Here is an 18,717-nt window from a genome sequence, read left to right on the forward strand (position 1 = left end):
AAGGGACAGTAAAAAATTACTGTGCAAGCATATAAAGTCACTTTCAATACGTGGAATAATATTAGATCTACAGCTGGTCATGATGTATAAATTTACATTTGAAATTTACAACAAATATGAAGATTAGAACCAGAAGTAATTGAATATTGTATAAAAACAATGAAACTTACACAAACTTGAAACTTAATTTGCAATTTTCTAATGGCGGATGTTTTCATTTTAAAATATATTTGCGCATGTATATATATATATATATATATATATATATATATATATATATATATATATATATATATATATATATATATATATATATATATATATATATATATATATATATATATATATATATATATATATATATATATATATATATATATATATATATATATATATATATATATATATATATATATATATACATTATAATTAGGGGGAACAAATTATGAATATTTTCGTCACAAGGGTACAAGTCAAAAAGTTTGGAGATCACTGTCCTAAGGAACATTTTAACACTTTTGCCAAAATCAAAACTGTTGAAAAAATTAAGCTTAGCTAATTATCTACTGGTCTAATGGGTTGAGAACAAGCCGACTCTTTATTAGCACAGTTGGCTAGTTAACGATTCTGAAAATTCATAGTTTGTAATCACACAGTTTGCACATTAACGAGCCGAAAATATAATTGGCGAACGCAGAAACCGACATTACCAATTTCAAAGACGCAACAGGAGGTTATAAATTTTGCCGAGTATTTTGAATGACGTACGATGCACTAATGCTATTCTACTTATCACCTGAACCAACTGAGGAATGACAATTTTCTAATTAATTTGTTTAATAATCTTTTTCTCGAATGTTTCTTAATTCACTTATAAAACCTGAATTATCCAACCACGATCATCAGACAACTCATCTCTGTACCGTTGAATAGACGAAAATTGTGAAATAGGTTTAGGATTGACACATTTGTGGTCAGAATGAAGACTTTATTACAAGTAAGATTTTTTTTCTTTTTCATCATATACTTTTAATAATATTTGAAACACAAGCATGATTTTCCACTTTGCAACTTAAAAAATAACTTTGTTATAAAATCATTATATCTTATTATAACGTCGAAGCAAAAAGAATTTTCCCCAACACTATTATATTATTTAGTAGTAAATAATCATTAATTTTAATCAATTAATAATTACAATGATTAAAGAAAACACTTCGTTTATTACCACTTGAGTTTTATTATAGACTACATGTTTCAGAAGTTAAACTTCCATCATTCAGGTCTGTATAATAACTATAAACGAAGTGTTTTCTTTAATCATTGTAACATGTCTTACCACAAAGTTAATGCCGAAACAATAAATAAAATACAATTAATAATTAACACAAATTAATTAACCCTTGATTGTAGACTATAAAATTAAGTTTTTTTTTTTTTTTAGATGGGAATTGCATTTATTATTTACCTTGCTTATTATGTACAAGGTTTATAGATCATTTAGTGGATTTTTGTTTCTTCTAGCTAATTAAATATGTTTTTATTTGAATCTGTGTTGGGAACAGGAGGGATCGTCTAGTGTGGGTCAAATAAGAACTTCTCTGCATTTGCTCATTGCTGGGAGGAAACCACGTAAAACTCCTCAGGAGAAGGCGGACTGTTGACTGTCATCAGCAGACCTTCCGTTCCACTAGAATATATAATTAAGTTTTGATGTAGTGATTTTATAACAAATGAATTTTTCAAGTTGTTACTGTTTTTAAATTTAAACTATCAAAAACTTTTTATGTGGCAAATGTTTTTTTTTTGTTTTTAATATTTATATGAATTTTTTCTGGATGACTGAAGTATTTACTGGAATTAGCTTCTGATGGATTGTTCAAACAATTTTTTTTTACTGCTATTTTTTTTAAACGGTTTGTGAATAAATTTGAAAATAAAAATGTTCGCTTTTTAATAGAAATGCGTTCATAAAATATGGTGCATGATTATTATTTGTTTATTTAAAAAAATAAATGAGTAGTTTATTTTGGTACAAAAAATTGTATGAAAATATTAATTTGAGATGCCTCTTAAGGGAATACCACCAAAATTTTAATTCAAAATAAAGAAATTTTATTATAAAGAAATTTTATATAAAATTTAAATATTTTTTGTTGATGGTAATTCTAGTGTTAATCCGCATTGATAATGTACTCATATTGTATATAATGTAATGTAATGTACATATATGTAATGTATTTACATATATGTAATGTATATATTCATATTATTTTTTGACATCTATGAAAATAATTAATAATAATAAGAAAATTTATGAGGCGAATGTTAGTGGGAAAAGAAGCAGAGGAAGACAGAGAAAAACATGGCACGATCAGGTATGCCAAATACTTGAAAGTGGTCAGGTTAGGAGTCGTAACAATCGGCGGGTATGTATGAGGAGATGCATGAACGTGGAAGAGGCGAAGAATGTTTGCAAGGACAGAGTGGTGTGGCGCTCTATTCTCTCTGCCTACCCCTGCGGAGAAGCGGCGTGATGGTTAGTTAGTTAGTTAGTTTATAATAAGAAAATAACTCCTCTAATTGGAGATAATCCAGATTGTGATAACAAGTATTTGGACACACTCAAAATGTTGTTAATACATATATATTATTTATTTCCAGGTACTCTGCATAGTTAGTTTGGCCATCAAGATCCAGTCAGCGCCCGAGCCATGTGAAATGACAGACGAACTCGGTATTCCATCCAATCCTTTCTTATCCTTCCCAACATTCCCGGCATTCCCTAATTTATTCTCTCAGTTCCCGCCTCCGGCAGCTCCCAGTGCTCCGGCGCCTCAAATACCAGCATTTCCGGCAATATTTGCCATCCCACAGATACCTGGGGTGCCTGCGATTCCCGGTGCGCCCGCTGCACCTGGTGCTCCACCCGCACCCGGAACGCCCCCTGCACCCGGAGCGCCCGCCGCACCCGGAGCTCCCCCTGCACCCGCTGCTCCTGGAACACCCCCTGCACCCGGAGCTCCCGCTGCTCCCGGAGCGCCCGCTCCACCCGCTGCTCCCGGAGCACCTGCAGCTCCCGGAGCGCCCGCTCCACCCGCAGCTCCCGGAGCACCCGCTGCTCCCGGTGCCCCCCCTGCACCCGGAGCACCCCCCGCACCCGGCGCCCCACCCGCAACTCCACCCGGCTTTCCAACAGACATTATTAACGGTATTTTATCATTGTTTGGCTAAGCAAAGGTTCAAAACACCATCGAAAATAGCATAAGAACAAACGTAGCCTGCAATTGAAAACGGAAATACGGATATTAAAAATATATTAATATGTAAATCTCTAGCTATGGTTATATGAAACGCAAGACTGATCAAGTCCTATTAAGGTAAAGTAACCTTCATACAATCACGATTGAGTTAACATCGCATCGAACCGATGTGGTGCCCTATGTATCAGTGGGGTGCTGATGCAGACGCAAAGGAAGAAGAAAAAGTCAATACAAGCTGTCTTGTCTTCTTTTGTGCCTGTGCACAAAAGAAGAGATTGAAGGTGCAGAGAACATCAGGTTCATTCATCATAATTTTACTTTAAGTTAACTTGATAATATTAATAAACTGTTTTGTATACTTGTACCTATGTGTTAATAATAAATAAACATCTTTAATTTATGATTTTCATTTGTTGGGTATTTATTTTAATATAGAATTAAGTATCATACCTATCTTATTTAGGAAGTAGGATAAATTGCATTTATTTAATAATTTTTTACTATGGTCGAATTGTAAAATAATGCCGGATAGAATGGATACCGGATAATTACCCTATATCCGTTTCATCTCTACTATATGTAGATGTGTGATAGATGGGGTGCAAATAAGGGTTTTAAGAAGAAGAATAAATGTGTGAAGAGTATGTTCGTTAACGTATTGGATACCTATCTCTAAAAAATATACTGTGCCAAATAAAAACAATGGTTATTTTTGAAAAATAATTGTTTCCAGTTTGTTTTACGATGGGTAATACAGTATTTTTAGATATTTTTAATTATTATTTTTTAAATGTATAACTACTTTCAATAATGTAAATCTAAATGTCCGTAAACATATTATACTGTGTTAGTTTTGATAACAATATGTAAATCCCCTTTATAATTCAGTGCATATTATTTTAATTTTGAATTTTACTTGGTAAATACCACTTTTTCTTAAAATCTATTGTGACAAGTGTTTCAAAGCATTCCGTATCATTTACAAACACTGTATGATGCGGAATGCTACAGCATGCAGTGGAATGCATCGAAACACATGTTACGATAGATTCAATGAAATAGTTATATTTACCAAGTAAAATTTAAATTGATCACCCCTGCGCTTCAGGCACCATTGCAGGGTGCAGGGTAATATTATATAAATTTTAGTGAGAAAAAAACACTCAAAGTTTTATTTACATTTTGATCCCCCTGGGAATCGAACCCAGGACCTACAGTGCTGCATCCAAATGTGCTGGCCAGTACACTACGAAGGCAGACAATATTACATATTACAATTACTAGTATGATATTTTTCACACATACTGTTTTTTAAACAAGATTCAACTTCTTTTGGTTCTAATTAATGTCTTGTAATTCGTAATGGTCTGGGACAAATGATGATCAAACGTAAGCACGATTGTGAACATTACACAATGTTACATACTTAAAATAGCCTATGACACATCATAAGCCCTGTAAATGCTTAAAGTCCCTTATAACATATCCAGATAAAGGAATTTTAAACCGTTTGCGATTATAACATCTTCCATTTTACTTACTTTTACTTTTTATCTAAAAATTAAATAAGTTCAAATAAGATCAAATAAATCACACTTATGGTCTCTTCTTATTTTATTTTTTACTTTTCTTCTTTTGGGATTCTGTTGATATCATTACCTTGAAACAACATAATTAATTTAGTATTTCCTTGCAACATTTTGAGTGTGTCCAAATACTTGTTCACAAAATCTGGATTATCTCCAATTACAGGAGTTAATTTCATATTATTTTTTGACATTTCATCAAAGATGAAGAAGAATATGGAAGTCTGGCCATTTAATATAAGAGTTTCTGCTTAATAAAAAGCTTCTTTACATCTCACCAATAGATGTCTCTGGTGAAGTTCTAGTGATTCAAGAACAAAGTTTCTAAATTGGTTCATATATATATAACTTCCAAGAATTTGAGTAGTGTGGTTGTCAATAATGGGTAGAATTGGTGAATGTTACACATGTGTAAAGTGATCACTTAAACCAGCCTATGATGGTCGTCAGCCCCGTAAATGCCCAGACTTCCATATTCTTCTTCATCTTTGATGAGATGTCAAAAAATAATACAGTATTTCCTTTGCCAGTCTTTGCTGTACATTGAAATCAAAAAGTTTATAAGTCACATCAAAATCAATCAGTCCAATTCAGCTAGCACCCATGTCACATGCCCGCCCATCGCTTCATTTGAATAATTACCTTTTTGGATTTTATTCCTTAGGAAAAGTTTTTTTTTAGCATCTTATATGGAAGGATGATTAATGTCATGCACATGGTAAAAATAATTATCAGTTGTCTGCTGTTATTTGCTAAAGAATCATTGGAATTCACGATTTAACACTTGAGTAAATGAGTTAGCTTATTTCTGTTTGCTATGATACATAATAATACTAATAACAGCCAATTGAATAATTATAATAAAGTCAATATCTTCTTAGTCATCTTAAAAAAATTCACACAATTTGTTGGAATATTTCATTTTTTTACATTACTACCGACCAATTGACGTGGTTGGTACAAGAAGCGCAGGACTGATCACCTTATCTCTTTGCAATTGACAACCAAGATTATACTATGTCAATATGATACAGTGCCCTATGTACCTTGGGGTGTTTAAAGGGTTAGAAAAAGAAGAAATGGACTTATATTCACCTGGACACCAGTTTGCCCATTATTAAATATTCAAATTGCCTCAATTCTTTTATACACAAAGACCTCACTTTGCATCGTAGATATGTTCCAAAAGATTCCCCGAATTTTAAACAAAATTTTAATTTACAAAACGGGAAATTATCTTTTAGAAAATTTAAAAATGATTCTCTGAATAATGATTTTAAAAAAACAAAGCAATTCGAAAAAACAACGACGCACAGCGAAAAAGAGTTTTAATTTAGTAACGACGCAAAGCAAGGTCTGAGTGTATATCATTACTTAACAACCATTGCTTAGTTGGAACTACCATCTGTTGAGATGTTAGTGAAGTAAATAAGTATATATTTTTTTTAAAAGAGAAATATTTGTGTTTTTATTATTTTACATAAATATTTCAATTTCATACTATTTCTGTGAGCCTAAGCGGCTCATTATTAAAAATAGGTATCAAATTGTGGTAGAGTGGGTTCGAACCCAGAAACTCTGACTCCAACACATCTATTTGGACGTTCATCTTTCACCCTTACTGCGCTTACATTCTCAATGGTTCTCACTTATCTCAGTTTGGCCACCACACCTTAGGGCCTGAGATAGTCTCTACTATGTTGACAGCCACGTAATACAGAGATTTTATAGTTAAATGTATTTAACATAGTGTGATGGTATTCTTGTAGTCAATTGATAAAGCGTTTTATTTTTTGACATCTCATCAAAGAAGAAGAAGAATATGGAAGTCTGGGCATTTACGGGGCTGACGACCGTCATAGGCTGGTTTAATCTCACCAATAGATTCTCTAGTGAAGTTCTAAGGATTCATGAATAACATTTCGAAATTCGTTCATATACATATATGGAACTTTCAATAATTTGAGTAGTGTGGTTGTCAATAATGGGTAGAATTGGTGAATGTTACACTTGTGTAAACCAGCCTATGACGGTCGTCAGCCCCGTAAATGCCCAGACTTTCATATTCTTCTTCATCTTTGTTGAGATGTCATAAATAATATGAAAATAACTTCTATAATTAGAGATAATCCAGATTTCGTGAACAAGTATATGGACACACTCAAAATGTTATAAATAAAGCGTTTTTTATATTATTTCGAGAAATAAAAATACTTTGTGTAACACAAAGTATAAATAAAAATATAAATAAAAAAAGTATATATAAAAAACAGAACACAAAGTACAAATACAAAGTATAAATAAAAAAAGTATATATAAAAAACAGAACACAAAGTATAAATAAAAATACTTTGTGTTCTGATCCACTCACATTGTGAGTGGATCAGAACACAAAGTATTTTTATTTCTCGAAATAATTCTCTTTATTTTTATTTCTCGAAATAATATATCAATATGATCCACAATGTTAATGCTTTCAATATTCAAAACACAAAGCGTTTTTTACACAAGGACTGGTATCAGGTTGTATTATAATAAAAGTAAACGTTGTTAGTGTAAAAACAAATAATATATTTGTACTTTTTACAGTGAACATAAATATTAACAATATGATAATTATAATAACTTAACTATTATGCAAACAAGTTTGATTGTAAAATACTGAAATACCTTGATCATTTTTTTGTTGTTAATATCTCAACAGAGACAAATAAGTTACTGAGATGCGAATTTGGAAATCAGAACATTTGGAAGGTTTAAATGATCACTTTCTACACTGAGTAATATTTTTTTTTTTAATAAAAAAGAGAAATATTTGTATTTTTATTATTTACACAAATATTTCAATTTCATACTATTTCTGTGAGCCTAAGCAGTTTGTTATTAGAAATAGGCATCAAATTGTGGTAGAGTGGGTTCGAACCGAGAAACTCTGACTTAAGAGTCCGCAAAACTAACCACGGGACCAAAACCCTTCTATCCAAGATTGAACATCAAAATATGTGTTTTTATAAGTATATACATGTATATTATATTCCTTTTGATAAGAAAGTTACATTTTTCACATTGCTGCTATATGTTGCTAAGCTGTAACCTTTTTTTTTACATATGTGAGATGCTTTCCGAATCATTTCATATACCATAAACTTACAATTTTGACCAGTTATTTTACTAAAAATATATTTTTCCATCTCGTTAACACCTCTGTCTCTAATAAGGTATCAATAAAAATCTTGATGACTACTCCTTGTGGTTTAAATCCAGTATTTATGTACAAAGATCTGAACGCACTTAAAATATTGTATCTTGATCATTGCTTATCTTCCTAGAAGTCCGTCTAGAATTCCTGCGAGGACGGTTAATCCTGTTGGAGCTACCGGGACGGTAGGAACGAGCGCGACTGGAGGAGGTCCGGGAATGGCAGGGACCATGGAGATAACGTATTCCGATCCTGGGGGACCGGCGAATACTGGGGGGCCTTCGAATATCTGGGGTCCGATGAATCCCTGGGGTCCCTCGAACCCTGGTGGTCCTATAAACACTGGGGGACCGCCAAACCCTGAGGGGCCGACAAATACTGGGGGTCCTCCGCAACCGCCATAATTGGGTTTAGCCACAGGAGCTGAATGAACCAGGATGGCAAACGTCAAGAATGATACAACCTGAATAAAACAAAAACATTTTAAATAAACATCACTCGTTTTCTTTCTTTTAATAAATTTTTAAGCCAGTTTAAATTGTAGCACAACCACAAAAAAGAGTTCTCTAATCTGAAGATATCATTCGTAAATATTACTTATATAAATTATATAAATAACTAACTAACCATTATGCTGCTTCCCCACAGTGGTAAGCAGACAGAATAAAACGCCACACTACTTTTTTCGCACACATTTTTCGCCTCTTCCACATTCATGCATCTTCTCATTCATAGCCGTCGATTATTCCGACTCGTGACCTGACCATTTTCAAGTACTTGAAATACTTGATCATATCAAGTTTTCCTCAGTTTTGCTCTGCTCCTATTTCCAACTAAGTACATAGTTTTATGAGGCAAACATTTTCCTCTAAAAAAATCTTTTACTGTTCTTTAATTGTGAGATGAAATAGCAACATTTTTAAAAGTCTAGGAAGATCAATTCCATAAAGATATCATTGAGGGAATTAACATTAATTACAATATGTAATTATTTTTTTAAATATACAAATTGGCAAGTTAGTTGCTACAAAGTAAATAAGCTAATGAACTATTTTTAAATATAATTTTATAAAAAAAGAACAAAAGTCATGCTTACAGTGATGGCATATTAAATGATCAATATTAAATACCTAATAGTTGAATTGGTATTTTGAAATGAAAAAATAGTATTCTTTATAAATTTTATAAAAATGGAAAATTTTCTGTATAATATTTTGCATTGGACTATACATATAAATAAATAGAACTGGAGAATTTATATTACAAGGCTTCTCTTTTATTAGGTTCGCACTGCCCAGGATGACCACTGCTGACAATTCATCAGCAGTTCTCATCTGAACTTCGGGACACGGACCTAACTTGGGAGGATGCAAGGAAGCTGGCAGCCAACGGAAAAGCCTGGAGACAGTTTGTGGACTTTATATGCTCCACATAGGCAGTGGATATGGTAAAAGAAGGAGAATATATATATATATATATATATATATATATATATATATATATATATATATATATATATATATATATATATATATATATATATATATATATATATATATATTTATGTATATATAAATTCTGTATTAGAATCTTGATAAAATCACTTACCCTAATTAGATCCATGTTGGTTGTAGATTTCTGAAGACTTTTCAGCACTGAACTGAATGTTCATCTGAACATATTTATAATTTACCGAAGGTTATATAAGAAGATACACAAGTCACCGAAGAGAGCCGACTTGTTTATTGAAAATTAGTATAGGCAATTTAGGCATTCAAAATTGTTTGCTCAGCTGAGATATTTCTGGCATTATCGCAAATGTTTGCAGAGAGTGTACTCTACTCTGGGATAATTAACCTCATCGGATAATGAAGCACATTTAATTAAAGTGGTCGAAAGAACTTTACAATCTTTTAAAACAGTTCATTTACATATGAGTGCCAATTCCGAACCCAGCTATAATCCAAAATGGGCCAGTCCTTTCAAATCTTGCAAAACTTTTATATACAGATAAATAATTCATTTTACATGTACGCATTGGCAATGTACAACTTACACAAGCTTGTGCTAGTACGGGTATACAACCAGGAGTGTCGTAGCCATTTCTGCTTTTCTCCTTTTCTACCTACTTCCCAAATAGCAGTAATATCCTTCACCCTGAGCTTCTTCACTTACGTCATTTAATTATTTACATAAAACATACTTTGTCTGCCTCTGTAGTCTAATGGTTAGCATGTTTGGTTACCATTCTGGTGGTCTTGGGTTTGATAACCGGGGGGGAGGGCAAAATAAATACAAATGTGATTTTTCCCTCTTATCTTTATTTAATATCACCCGGGACTGTTACCTGGAGCCCAGGACTGATCATTATATTTTCATGTAATGAACAATCAATGTAACAATGCATCAATGCAATGCAATGGCGCGGAAATGAGTTAGAAGAAAGATATTCCACTCCTTTATAAAAAAAATTAAAAAACCTGAAAAAACTGAACCTACCTTCATATATAATCAACGATCGATTTGACCTTATGTTGATCTGATGCAATTCCTTATGCACCACTTAGGTGTGGATAGGGGTCAGAAGAAGGGAATCAAACTGGATTTTAGTACTGTAGACAATCTTCCTAACCATCACACTTTAGAGGCGGAATTAATTTCATACAGAGAAGCATAAGACATAAAAATATGTTACAATAATGGATACAGGGCCCTCAAGAATTCTGACACTGTAGCGTGAGTGGTATGTTTGTTTCAGCACATGTGCCACACTGGGATGGGCTGATAATACATAAGAGTGGCAGGCTTCTGAGAAAAGCTGATGAAGAGCTCCAACCTCATCATAAAACTGCTTGTGGAACACAGATGAGGGCTGAATATGTGGCAACACTGGAGTGCAGTGTTGTGATTGCCAATGAGCTAATTTTCTCACTGATGTGAGAATTGTTATTCACAATCTCTATGTATTTTTTTTGTTGTTGTTACTTTGATACCAAAATATTTTTACTGTACTATATTTTACTCTACAATTGTAAACAAAATATGGCTGTCTTAAGTATTGCTTAGTCAAGCTGGAATAAAAATTATTATTAAATTATGTAGTACCTACCATTATAATGTATGTTTTATTAGTACTTATTTGAAATTCAAATTAAGAGCATTGAAATGGTTACATATTGAAAAATTTATTTAAAATATGTAAAATTTTGGTGTCATGTAGATATTAGAAGAAATTTATATCAGGATAAGTTAAATTGAATTGTCTTTTTTAAATAAAAGGAGTTATATAAATTTTAAGAAATAAAAATGCCAGACATTACAGATCCCGCTGTGATAGCTTTTTACACAGAAAACTTTTACAAGGAGAAGAAATTGAGATTAAAATGGTTTCACCGTAATATTGACAGTATCCGGGATTCAGCAACGCAGAAGAATGATAAGGTTTCTACGGAGACAGTCGCGTTAATGGACAAGTTCAAAGAGGTGAGTTATCACTTTAAAAAATGTTTTTGACAGTTAACAGCCTATAATGTACAAACTCAATAAAGGAAAGAAATTTTCAGTATTTGCCCATTTTATGAGATGGAACAATTAAATTTTATAATTGATAGAACACAGATGACATGGAAGAATGTTATAACTAGAAATAGAAGAGGAATAGTAAACAGATGATAGAATAGCAGCAATGGCAAGGGAACTTAGGGTTTCATACCCACACTTGTGAAAACTTGTGTAGGATACTGATAATGTGTACAAATCACTTGAGGAGAATTGATTAATTTAGTCATTTATTAGATTAATTCAGAGAATGTGTTTTCTGGGTTTTCTTGCGTCAAGTTGAGTGTTTCATGGATGTGTCAAACGACATAATGCATTTTACGTATTTCTACTAACCTCCATTACTTTTTATTCAATAGTTCTTTCAATCTTGTGGACTATGGAAACAGGTTATAGTCCTTCATTGTAAAATTTGATACTACGATTAGTCTCTGTGTAGATATGATCTTGTAGTCCTAAGAGTATTCTCACATAGTGTGTTATTATGAATTTTTTTTCAAGGAAATGAGCGACTTGAAAGTATTCAAAAAGCCAGAGAAACACATGGTACCATTGTATGAACTAGCCAAGTTTGACCAGTATACCCCTATGAAGCCAGTGGATCCCGAAATCAATGAACTATTGTACAAAAGTACTGTTGGAGACGGTAGAAAACAATACTTGCGGAAAAGATTTAAAATGAATCCAGAAGATAAGTAAGTACTTATTTTTATCATTAAAGTAAAAAAAATATTAAATGTAGTTGCCTCATAATCTTACTTCTTTTTAGGTACAATAGCTCGTACTTCTCTCCCCTACACACATGCCCCAGATAGGACACCTTCCGGACTTCGATATCTGTCAGCAACTATTTTTCTACTCTTCCTCTTTAGAGCACATTCATGTTGCTGACCATATCGGTAGATGGAATGTGTAGCATTCTACGATGTAACCACATTTCAAATACCTCTAACCAGTTCATAGTGCTGATGTTGAGGGTCCCCGATTTAGCTCCATAGTACTGACCAAACAGTTATGTTAATGCAACCATTCTTTTCTGAGTTTATGTAATTTTCCAACTAAGCATATTTATGAATTACCTAGTAGCAATAAATCACCCGTGATATGATATCGAGGGGGTACTAAAATTTTCAATAGATGTTTATTACTCATATTAATGAAAGAAACTAATGTTTATTAACACACTTCAAACAGGAAAGGTACTTCTACCCGTTCGGTCGATTATTGCTTAAGGATGGAAATGGTATTTTTACCATCTATCTGCGCCGGCCTTATTTCAAAGGCAGAAAATAATGAATTATCCAGTGTTTTTATTTGAAAATTATGAACCAATATCTTTTTTAAAGTCTAAACTATATATGTACACAATTATAGAATCCTGTCGCCAGCTGTCCGCAGGCGTAAAAATACCCGTGCGAAATATCTTAATGTGTATTTTTTTTATATTTCAGGTTTTATTTTCCTGAATGCTCCAGTTGGGTGTATGGCTGGGAGCTGAAGAAGTCAAAGCCCTCGCCGACTAAACGCAACCCTCGAGTTGAGATTGTGAAGCACACATTCTATAGAAAGTCTGGAGTGGGAATTGACCCGGATCATTACAAACAGCCCGCTGTTACCAAAACTAACATCTGCTTCTCCTAAACACTTATTTTAAATTTTTGTTTTATTTAAGTTTTACTTGTTCTTTAAAAAAAACCTCATCCGCACCCGATGGTGCACAGGGCACTGCATCATACAAATGCAGTGTTATCTTGATCGTTAACACATGAAGGAAAGGTGATCAGCCTTCTGTTTCAAGTACCTGTCCAGGGTATATTGAATAAATATGTTAGAGTGAAAAAATCACTTATATTTATTTAACCCCGCCCCTCTGAGAATAGAATCCGAGACCTCCAGTACGGTAGCCAATGTGCGCTAACCATTACACTACGGAGGCTAACAAAATTTTAGTTTTACTTTTAAATATCATTATTTCTTCAATTCTATTGTGATTTGATTCACATCATTTTCAAACACCGTATGTGAAGTTGCAAAATGTTGCAGTTTATCACTTTTTGTATTAATAATTTTTAGGATTTTTACGTTATTATTGTTATATGTGATCGTTATCTATTAAATAATTAGCTAACCCTGAAAAATTATTATTTCTTAAACATAATTAACTTTGCCTTCACAAAAGGGTGTGGGAATATAATAATTTGTATACATAATTCTTTTGATATCTCAGCATGAAAAACAATATGGTAGTCTGGGCATTTACAGGGCTTACTACTACTCAAATCAAAATCTTGTAGTGTGGTTGTCATCATGGGTAGAATAGTAAATGTTACATGTGTGTAAAACGATCACTTAAACCAGCCTATGCAGGTCTTAAGCCCTGTAAATACACAGATTTACATTTTCTTCTTCATCTACGTTGAAATATCAATATAAATAACTCATAAGTGAAGACAAACCCGGAATATCTGAATAAAGAAATATTGTATCTTTTTTTACTTAAAACCCTCTTATTTCCAACCCGTCATATTACTTTAAGTAAGTTCATTTTTTCATTCATTCATCATTCATCCATATCCGCTCCCTAGGTTGAGCATATGGAGTCCAAAATCTGCTTCCAGGCTATCTCCTGTCAACCAGCTCCCTTGTGTCCTCCCAAGTCAAGTCCGAGTCCCGAAGTTCAGATGCGAACTGTCGACAATTTGTCAGAAGTGGAGGTCTTGGTCGGCAGAGAGATGCCTTGTAAAAGAGGCAAGCTTGATAAGGGCTGTCAGGAGGCATGCAAAGTACATGGCCTATCCAAGTAAATTGCCTTTTCGTGACGACAGTCGTGACCATGGGTCATTGCATCCTTTGCCATATTTGTCTTTTAAAGAAGCTAAACTGGCAGTGCACAACGGAGTCCTGGTTTCAACTCTAATGTATGGAAGTGAAACATGGAGTTGGCAAAAGTAGGATGAAAGTAGACTGAATGCAGTCGAAATGCGATCTCTCAGAACAATGTGCGACAAAATGATGTATGATAGATGTTCGAATAGTGAAATAAGTAAGGAATGCAAAGCTGAAATAAGCATTATCGATAAAATTAAGAAAGGTGTGTTGAGATGGTTTGGACATGCAGGAGCAGAGGAAGACCGAGAAAAACATGGCACGATCAGGTATGCCAAATACTTGAAAGTGGTCAGGTTAGGAGTCATAACAATCGGCAAGTATGTATGAGGAGATGCATGAACGTGGAAGAGGCGAAGAATGTTTGCAAAGACAGAGTGGTGTGATGATCTATTCTCTCTGCCTACAACTGCGGGGAAGCGGCGTGATGGTTAGTTAGTTAGTCTTTTTTAAAAAAACAATATTTATTTAAAAAACAAACATTTATTAGATTCACTGTACAAGTCGTCAATATACATAACTCTAGAACTATTGCGGTATTATACAATGGATAACATATATTATGGTGATAATGAGAATAAAGTCTCTCCATGATACATTAACATTCACCAGATTTCATAATTACACTACTGGATTTACTGGACGCTGTAGACTCTGCTATATCACGTACAGTCGTTAGACAAACTCCCAACGAGATGGTTCATTGAAAATTTTAGCAATGGTGTTTTCCATGAAATGTCTCAATTTTTTTTCACTGTTACTAATCAATGTGCAGTTTGTAGATATATTTTTATATTAAGGCGCATATGCATCATGTAGCAGAATTGTTATCTTCCTTGACTCCTTAGTACCCAGATGGTACATAGATCAACACATTGAACATTGGAATGGCTAGAGCATATTTGTAATTGTTCAAAAGACACTGGGAATTGACTAACAACATTTTTCTTTTGGGTTTACCGACAACTGACGGATACCTCTTTTCCAATTATAGTCGGGCTATATACTGCCTGACAACCACTAAAGCGCAGTAATAGGAAATATACACAAACAGTATTCAAACATGAAATTAAAATATATTTTTGTGTTTTGTATTATCGTTGGTTGCTTTGTGTTTGTTTTATTAAACTAAATTAAATTTGTAGGATTGAAACTGGATATTGATGTTATTTCAATGTCTCCTGGTGGGATTTGTCCCGGACTGTACGTGGCCACATTAATAAACTAACACGTGAAGGAATTTATTTAAAGAACAATAAGTAAGGCCTCTAAATTAGCCGATAAGTCGACCACCTAACCAATCGTCTACTCGCTAACATTAATAATTTAAAGACACTTTTTTTAATGTAATAATTTACACGTTAATAAATAATGCAGTGCGAATCCGGAGACATTGTTATACAATACAATTTTGAATTAAATTAAAATAGCTGCTTGGAATTCCATAGCAGAATGCCCTAATAATTTTGTGTTTGATCTGTTACCTGCATTACTGACCCAATCTCCGTTTATCAAATTTGTCATGGGCATCCATCTACACGGCACGAAATTAACCTTTTTAGCCCTTTGCAAAGTTTTTCAGTATGTTCAACTAAATTCCGAGAGTTATTACTATTTAATTGAACTTATATGATTCTGGTTTAATTATATTGAATGGTAAACAACCAAAGTATTGAGACATTATGTTCTTGGCACCGCAGCGGTTGAACTAAAGTAGTACGTCAAACTATGCATGGCGGCACTCCAGTGCTATGGGTTAATTCACCATTTTAAATGCATTCTGTTTAAAACCACTGACTTTTTATTTGTAATAACAAACATACAAGTCACAAGTCGTTTTGTTACTAAGATATAAGGTTATGTGTTCAATAAACATACCACAGCCAAATGATATTTTACTTTGAGATTATTCAGACAGATGTCAATAGTGTGAAGAATAAGTCAAATTAAGTGCTAAAAAAAATCATTTTATTAAACTAAATTAAATTTGTATAATAACTTGATATTGATATTTCAATAGGAAATTTAAATGATTTTCGCTCTGTCTTGAGGTTTGAATCTCAGATGCCAGCTGCACATGAATGCCCCGAAAATTACGCACCATTGATGTGTATCTTAGCATTGCGGCGATTGGGTTAGCGAATTCTATTTTATAAATTGAATAGCCCTACAAAATGTTCTAATCAAATTCGCAATCTCTTTTGGGTTACTCATGCTAACAACTACACTATCGAGGTGGAAAATATTAAGATCAATTTGGCGATTTTTACGCCAAATAGGTTTATGTAATTATTAATTTAATACTGATTAATATTTTTTTACATGTTACCACGAAAGAAAATATGAAGAAATTGAATTTATTATCAAGTCATTTTAGTTCAGCGATTTATTGATTTTGTTATTTTATTCATTTCAGATTCCCACTTTTTTTGTAATAGCATTGTGCCAGATTTAAATTATAAGAATTTAAATACACAATCTCCATGAAAAGAATATCTTAAAATATAAGTGAAATAATTGCTTCCTCCTAAGAAATAAAGATGGAAGCAATAACTATGTGCTTATATAAAAATATTTAAAAAACAGTTTGTTACAGGACATTGATAACAAACACAGCATTTTACAAAGTTTACATTTTCAAGCCTTGACAAATGGTAATAAGACCTAACTTTAAATTATATATAAACTGTTTATAATGAAATCCATAGAAATTAGCACAACACAGAAGGTTGACAATATAATATTTCTTCTATATTGTAAAGATTTCTATGGAGTTTAGCACAGATGCAGAATCTATGGAAGTTATTATGATGATATATTACAGAACTCTGGTTAGTTAGTTATAAAAAAAAAATAGAAAATGATCCTCTTATCCCCTGTACACATGACAAGATATGCAGGACCATATTATGGAATGATTTCTGTAGACTGTTTTCATACTTTCATTCATTTATTCGGCACTTTTCGGTGCTTTCAAACATTTTTTTAAATGTTCACTTGAAAAATATCCTTCATTATTTTGAGTGCATGAAAACATGGTAACAGTATAGCACAAAATTTATATAGTATTTTCGTTAACATTGAATTTTAAAAGGGTTTTTGTATTGTTTGAAATCGTATTATTTCTTGATTTGGCATTAACTTTGTGAAATACCTATTTTTTGAGTTTATTACTGTAAACACGACTAGTTTCGAAAACTACAGATGTTCTCATCAACAGGTGATAGTACAAACAATTTGTATTTTAATAAACCCAAAAAGTGGTATTTTACTTGAACAAATAAGTGTTTTAATTTAAAATTCAGTATCCAATCACCAATTGTTTTAGAAAATAAGATATTTGAATCTTGCTGTGTATCTTATCGGTGTCCTTAAACATTGTAAAACTTCTTAGTATTGTCTTTAAAATATAAGGGTAGATACAAAATGGAGAATAACTGGTTTCTTAGTAAGCTAGCATGCTGGAAAAATATATTGTGTTTTTACGACATCCACAGTAGAGTGTAATACGGTCGCTGTTAGCCTAGTGATGAAAATGTTTATTGTTTATACATTTTATATATTTCATACTTTACTGATATCCCCATCTCATCTGAGAATGAAAATTACGGCTAGCTCAATCACGACTTGGCCTGTGGACCATCTCCTTCCATTTTAAACCGTTGTAAAAAGATATATATCATCTTTTAACATACAAAAGGACATTTTTCTTGAAGAATATTTAGACAAGTCATTAGTATGAAAAACAAACCAAGTTATGATTTTAAAATGAATTAATCATAATATGAATAACACTAAAATAAGTGCTTGAACAAATTATGGACGATTCTAAATCCTCTGCACCAGTTAGACTCCAATTTGTAGGTATCCTTAGTGTCCCTAGAGCAGTCAAGATTGTCAATGTTTCCGAGAATGTTGCTCATTGATTGGTATAGAAGCAATAAGAGTGATTGCCATTAGCTTCTCATTGATGGAAAATGATGTGAAGTTTGATTAAATGAATTTTTACCTCTCTTGTTTTTCATATTTTGTCTACGCTGTCGAATTATGTAATGGTTTTGTCGAAAATCTAAACTTTTCAGTAAATCCTTCTAAAATCTTAGACAGTATAAAAGCAAAAAAGATTTTATCTGTTTTATTTAACTGTTAGTGCTGATAATCAATATATAGACTCTGGTATACTTTGCATTTAATACATTTTTCTTATAAAAACCTGTTGTTTTCG

General features: G+C 32.7%; 3 protein-coding genes across 3 annotated transcripts; 2 read left to right on the plus strand and 1 right to left on the minus strand.

The window, feature by feature from the left end:
- Positions 1-901: 901 nt before the first annotated feature.
- LOC148307006 (uncharacterized) lies at positions 902-3,672 on the plus strand. The gene is made up of 2 exons (XM_088264042.1): positions 902-997; positions 2,665-3,672. Exons 1-2 carry the CDS (start codon positions 980-982, stop codon positions 3,232-3,234), a joined length of 588 nt encoding a protein of 195 aa, XP_088120168.1. The 5' UTR covers positions 902-979; the 3' UTR covers positions 3,235-3,672.
- Positions 3,673-7,396: 3,724 nt separating this feature from the next.
- Positions 7,397-9,722, minus strand: LOC148307007 (uncharacterized). Its single transcript, XM_088264043.1, has 2 exons — positions 9,657-9,722; positions 7,397-8,511 (listed from the first exon to the last, which is right to left on the minus strand). Exons 1-2 carry the CDS (start codon positions 9,669-9,671, stop codon positions 8,167-8,169), a joined length of 360 nt encoding a protein of 119 aa, XP_088120169.1. The 5' UTR covers positions 9,672-9,722; the 3' UTR covers positions 7,397-8,166.
- A 1,084-nt stretch (positions 9,723-10,806) lies between these two features.
- LOC148307008 (uncharacterized) lies at positions 10,807-13,744 on the plus strand. Its single transcript, XM_088264045.1, has 3 exons — positions 10,807-11,531; positions 12,108-12,301; positions 13,058-13,744. The coding sequence occupies exons 1-3, from the start codon at positions 11,355-11,357 to the stop codon at positions 13,245-13,247; spliced, it is 561 nt and encodes a 186-aa protein (XP_088120171.1). The 5' UTR covers positions 10,807-11,354; the 3' UTR covers positions 13,248-13,744.
- The last annotated feature ends 4,973 nt before the right edge of the window (positions 13,745-18,717 follow it).

This window comes from Brachycentrus maculatus, unplaced genomic scaffold (assembly GCF_059751285.1).
Source record: "Brachycentrus maculatus isolate JH-2025_06_01 unplaced genomic scaffold, ASM5975128v1 h1tg000213l, whole genome shotgun sequence".
NCBI classification, from domain to species: Eukaryota; Metazoa; Arthropoda; class Insecta; order Trichoptera; family Brachycentridae; genus Brachycentrus; species Brachycentrus maculatus.